General features: G+C 39.5%; 1 protein-coding gene across 1 annotated transcript in view; it reads left to right on the top strand.

The window, feature by feature from the left end:
• The first annotated feature begins 317 nt into the window (after positions 1-317).
• The window catches only part of BCAS1 (brain enriched myelin associated protein 1), a 50,331-nt gene continuing 44,375 nt past the window's right edge, over positions 318-6,273 (top strand). Inside the window, exons 1-2 of the mRNA XM_050907583.1 lie at positions 318-398; positions 483-564. Coding sequence (XP_050763540.1) covers positions 330-398; positions 483-564 — 151 coding nt within the window. The 5' untranslated portion in view covers positions 318-329. The remainder of the gene's footprint in view (positions 399-482; positions 565-6,273) is intronic.

Here is a 6,273-nt window from a genome sequence, read left to right as displayed (position 1 = left end):
AACTCCATATTACTATCTACTGAGTCCTAATGAGTGATGCAGGTGTGATTGCATCCAGTTTTCCTCAACAAACAAGAGAAGTTTGTCAGTTTGTACCGGTTTTAGTGAGCAGCTGTGAGCCCCTATGCTTAAATGGGTTTGAGCACGAGTGGCTGGTGCAGACTGATGACTGGGGCAGGTGCCTTTGGGAAAGGGGCTTATTAGGCATTGAAACAGCCCGTCAAAGGCTGTCACCATTGGCTGTCTCTTAATTTGAATTAGGCAGTAAATTCATATTAATGAGAAAGAAAGGGTTATTTGAGGGTTTTTTCCTCTACCTTTCAGCAACTATGGGGAATACAGTGAGTGTCCCAGAGGAAGCTGAAGAAGACAATACATGCACAGTAAAGAGCTATCAGGTAAGCAAGAGCTGCCTGCTCTCGTCTTCTTTTCAAATCTCATGATGTACCCAGTCCTAAGAACTGTATTATTTGTTATTTCAGGCTCTATCTGAATCTCCTGACAATATTAAAAATGGATCTGTTGCATTTGTTCAGACTTATTCTCCTGCAATGAATGGTGAAGGTATGTGCTGGGAAAGGGTGGCATATTTGCACTTCTTTTGCCACCAGACAGGCAGAGAGAGGTTTATACTGGAGCAACAATAAATATTGGTGCGTGGTCTCAAATTAAAAGATGAGCCTGTGTTTCAGCTCTTACTTGTGAATCAGTATGTCTGGTTTTTCAGAAGCTTGAAAGGTTAATGATAACAAAAAATGAAATAGGAAAATATTTCCAAAGTCCTCTGGAAGCTGTTGGTTTAATAGTTCTAAGAATTTGGTTCTGCATCTGGACCACAAAAAGTGGTTTTATAGACTGAAGAGTTTGGTTAGCATGAAGTATTATAGGGCAGGAGTGGTTTGGCACTGGTCCCTTTCAGGTTGCTGCACAAACCTCAGGGTGTCCTGTGATAAACTACCTCTGCTTGGGCTCTGGTGGAAATAGTGCCTCTAAAAAGCCCTGGAGGAATCATTGCTGCAAGGAGCACAAATTAGGGCTCTCAAAAGGGGTGTAATGCAGCCATGGCACCAATACAAGGACCAGTGGCCTGTTAGTGAGGTTTTGTGTTTGTGGGGGATACAATGAAACGTTGTTTTGCAGACTGGAATAAGAGAGCTATTCATGTGTTGAAGGGAGAGCAAGTTGTCTTTAAATAATGTCATGGCTTCCCTCCTGCTAGCAGGGAGTTACCAGGTGATGTCGTTGTGCTCAGATGCCAGATTGAAACATCCACTGGTGTGGAAACTGATAGTCTGGAGGGGATGTAGGAGACTGGAAAAAAAAAAAAAAAACAAAACAAAAAAACAAGGGGACTGAATGCATTGAAAAAAAGTAAACTTATGCAGGCTAGAAACTAAATCTGTTGAGCTTTAAAATATTCCCCAACTACTGTGGAGGAGTAACTTTTGTAAGGCAAATGTTTGTGCTGTTGATCAGACTGCTTTGCTTTGCCAAACCCATTCTCTGGTCACAGTGGGCATAACTCTGGGACTATACAGAAACTGGGCTGTTATATGGAAAGCCACTATAATTTTCTGCTTATAAAAGAAATTAACAATTTGCCCTAGACTTAAGGTTCTATCCCCAGATTGCCTAATAAAGGTGCCTAATGATAGGCAGGCTAGAACAGTACAAAGCTTTGCAGGAATGGAGTATCTCAGGATGGATAGAGGAGGTAAGACAGTAATGGGCCAGAAAAATGACTATTGTATTGCTCCAGGTAATGCTGATCTGCTTACCAATGAGCTCAATGCGTCTCACTTGACGGGAAAAAGAAGAGAGTAGGAAACTATTTGGGGGGGACTTCTTTTAGTGACTGCAATAGAAGACATTCTTTTGATACATTCTGCATGCACTCAGCCTTCTGGGGGTGTTTTAAGCAATTTAACATTAATAAAAGAAAATTTTGCAAAATTCCTCGCAAGCTGGTTACAAAAAATGAAATAAAATTAAAAATAAAATAAAATCCAGGTCTGAGCTACTTGTTCTCATTCACAAGATTGTAAAGTCTTAGAAACCACCTCTGCATTTTTTTTATGAAACCATATTTCTGATCCTTTCAGTAGCAATTTCAACAAATGATATGATAGAAATGTGAGCACCTTTTTGTTCATCTAAACGTTTACATCTTGTTCTATGATACTGGTCCTGTGTTTTTGAGTAAGTGCATTGCTTTGACTTCAAATAATTGTTTGGTATCTTTGTTAACAATAAAATATGTATAGGGATACTTTTCTCTGTCCTGTTTGTCATTTAGAAAAAGTGATTGGCTGGGCAAAATATTGTAAGGTGGTAGGCATTTATACCTGCAGTGATGTTGTTATAACGTAATTGCCTCTGGACCTGACATTTTGCAGTGAAATGCCACTTCTGATCCTGAGCTGGGCCTTAGTGGTACCTTTCATACATAGAAACCTACCTAGTTCTCCTTTTAGAGGTAGTAGACCTTCTTGAAGAGAGCAGAGTATGTCTAATCTGCAGTGAGATCTTTGTAAACAAAATTTAACTGTGTCAGCTGCCTGTGTTTGAATTCTAGAGAATTTAGGGTATAGCACAGTAATTTATAGAGCTAGATAAGTGACAGCTGGGAATGCAGCATGGCTGACAACATTATTACCAAGAGGTCAGTCCTATTTACAAGAATTTATTCAAACTGTGTCACAAGACTGATGTTGTAACCCTGACCACCTCTCTCCTGTTACTGTTACAGGATGTATTACATACTACTCAACTACGGCCAGGGCAACAAGAGCGTGGTGGGGGACAATGACGACTTGTTTCTCTTTCTCTGTATGCTAATGAAATAAAATCAATATGCCCCTATTATGTATAAACTGTGGGTGTTAGTGTAGAAGTTGAATAGTTGGTGGGGGTATGGGTAAATCACTACTCAGTGCATCCCATTTCAGACCTATTTGGGCGGTGTTCACAGCAGGAGAGCAACTGGGTTTTTGAGTGATCACACCAGTGGCAGGCTGAACCCTGGGCTCCCCACGGAAAGGTGCCTGTCAGCACCTGAGCCCCACGTGCAGTGTTGACATCTTGAAAATCTGGTGTGAACTACATGGCCTAAGCATTAAAAATTTGGCTCCAAGTAGTTTTGAAAAGTTATCTCTGCATATTCATGGGCAATTGCTCTCATCCACAGACATGTGTGTCTCTCCTCACCTTTCAGCACCTCATTAATTTCTCCTTCCATCTCTTGTTGGCTTTGGAGCCTTTTTGAGCAGCATACAGGCAGCACTCATTTGGAGCAGTGTTACTGCAGTTCACGTCTCTGCAGATTCAGCCATGTTAATTTTACCAGTGTTTTCCTTGCATTGGATTTCTTTCTGTTTTCAGAATACAATAAAACCCAACAATTGTCTCCAGTCTCTGTAAGGAAAGAAAATACTATTTTATTATTCATTGTTAAGAGAACCCTCTCAGCCTGTTACATCCAGTTGAAAAATCTAAGCTTAGACAAAAATAATCAAAGACTAGTATGGCAATATGCAGATGGTACTGATTACGGTTTAGAATCTCTTTTCCATGGCTAATTTCCTAATGCCATCTAGCTACAATATGTCTGTTTAAATGGTTGCCTACTAGAAAATAAAAGCCTGTAGCTGTGTGTTTCTGCTGGTGTAAACCAGCGGAGTTCTGGGAAGTAAATAAAAGCCAGATGACTTACGCTGTCTGAAGACCTAGAAAATGAGTGTACACTTTACTCTTAATACATAAAATGAAGCATATGGCATTGTTTTACTTAAATGGATTACCTAATTAATGTAATTACTAAATCAGTTTAAGTAGCAAGTTGAAAAATTGGACTGTCCTGTGTGATATTACTCGTCTTTTAACTTTATTAATGATTAAAAAGCAGTTAAAATCATTAACTATTTAGATACCACTGAAATCTCACTAGTTTGTGTAATGTAATCAAGGTCTTGGTGAAATAAAAGTGCAAGTGCTGTTTGGAGATAGAAATTATTCCTACAGAAAATGTAGTTGATACTATTTCTAAAATGAAATAATGCAAGAAGTAGTACTGTAATCTATTTTAAGGTCATAAAGCGAGCATTTCTGGAGAAGACAAAAAAGCTGCAAAAAAGGCAAGTGAAGCAAGAGGATTTTATAAATAGTGTTAGATGTATGTTTATGGTCTTTGTCTTGTTAGTTTGCATTTCTGTGATTGCCAGTGATCTGACCATGTGCTGTGCATTAAATGGTATAGTTGATAAATGAGTATGAAATCTGTATCTGCCAATATAATGAAAAAAGAATCCAGAGAGTTAACTTAATATGACCAGAGGAAGTAGTGTTATTTGGAAGAGCCCCGTCACCATCTGCTTCACATCTGGGTAAGCAGATTGGTGACTGGTTCCCCACATTTGCTGCTTCTGCTCAAACAGGCTGACAGATGTGTGGACTTCGGGATTCTTTCCATGACTTGTCTTTCCTACTCCTATTGATTATCAGGGCTGCAGACATTGCACAGAGCGCTAGCATCCACCTTCTCCTGGAACGCCATTTAAATAGTAGTGGTGCCCTTACTGCTACTTCATGACATGTTGCTTTGCAAGCAGAAGGATAGCAAATTTGATCCTGACTTCTAATGTTTTGTACTGGCCTTTTTGAACTTTAAGTAATATAAGTCCTTGGTGGACAACAGGTAAAGTGAAGGTGGCCAGAACTAATAGCCATATATCTCTGAGATTTGCACTACATAGAGCAGAAATGTAACAGGAGGACAAAATGGGAAAAATTTTGTTTGTATTTGGGTGGCAATTACAGGCAGATTAAAACAATGTCCTGCTCATAAAAAGAAAGATTACGCAAGGAAGAAAAGTTCAGTTAAGATGCAACTCCTTTGTTCCAGAGGATAAATCTGATTCAGCAAATTCTGCTACTAGACAGTATCTAACAGAAATGGGTTTATTGCAATAATTCTGTGTGCCTGTAAGGTGTGAAACACAATGCATTTTAGGTTTTTTTTAAAGAATGATTATTACTATTCTTGCTGCTAGCTTTTCTTCTCCTATTTTCATTAATTTCAGTAAATCTGTTAGGTAAATAACAATGCTAGTTAACTTAGTGAAACAAAATTATTCTTAGAGCATAAATGTACTGTCAACTTTATTTGCATGGAATAGTCTAGCAAGATTGCAGAAGAATATTAGTATGTTTTCTTTTTTAAGAAAGGGGGAAAATGTCTTACTTTGGAATTCTCTAATGCTTCTGAAAACTCAGTCATTTAGTCTTGTCACAACAGTTTTTGCGGGTCTCCCACACAAACACAAGATGTACTTGGAGATCTGAAAATTCTGCGTCTACTGTAGCGTTATGATACCAACTCAGTTCTAAATAATGGAAGGAAAAATTAACCTACCCAATATCTGTAAAAATATATCAGAAATGTAAATTAGAAAATTCACTCTCTTTTTGCTGGGTATTTAGATTTTTAAGCCTCATATTAGAATTTATTTTATGGCATGTTCACATGCTAGTGGCCTACAGGAGGAGATGTCTATGCTGAGGACCTTGCCAATTCAAGTTGTTCCTCATTCAACAGCTAAAAATTACTTGCACTATGAAAGAGTCAGTAGGATAAATGGCAGGAGGTGAGAAGCTGCCAATGTAAGGCATCACAGGACCTTATTTTATGTTCCCTATATGTAAGTATTAGCCATGAGGGTGCATATAACTGCTGAAACCAGACTAGCAATCAAAGGCTAAGGAAAAGAAGCCTGTTTTAAGAAAGCATTTGAAGGATTTAACTTGGGCAAATTGAGCATCAAAAATAGATGCCTGCCTAGTACATGGCTTAGGCTGCTGCCAGAAATAAAGAGAGCAAACTAAGCTTCAGAGAAAATTGGGTTATAGTGGAGGAGCGGGGAAGGCAATCTGGAAGTGCTGGGCAGAACTGCTTTTGGTCCCATTTGAGGGAGTTTGGCTGCCATCTGGTATGTGCACCAGGCTGAAGTCTGGTTATATTCCCGCTGAAGTCTGGTTATATTCCCACTGATTAGCAAAGGCAAATCAGCTGACAAAAGCTCCGGCAGCCTTTTCATTTATGTTGGACTGGCGGCTCTGAACGTCCTTTCATGTCGGTCACATCCTCGGGATTCCTGCCCGCATCTGCCGTTCCCTCTGGTCAAGTGCTGCACCTTGGTCCCAAGCACATGTGAAATAGGTGCTTTGCTGCAGGTGCTCTACACCGATGCTTTCTGAGCTCTGCTACCTGCCTGTGGG

The sequence above is a fragment of the Gymnogyps californianus genome, chromosome 17, assembly GCF_018139145.2.
Source record: "Gymnogyps californianus isolate 813 chromosome 17, ASM1813914v2, whole genome shotgun sequence".
NCBI lineage: Eukaryota > Metazoa > Chordata > Aves > Accipitriformes > Cathartidae > Gymnogyps > Gymnogyps californianus.
The sequence above is the reverse complement of the archived record's forward strand: the minus strand, read 5'-3'. Positions and strand labels throughout refer to the sequence as shown.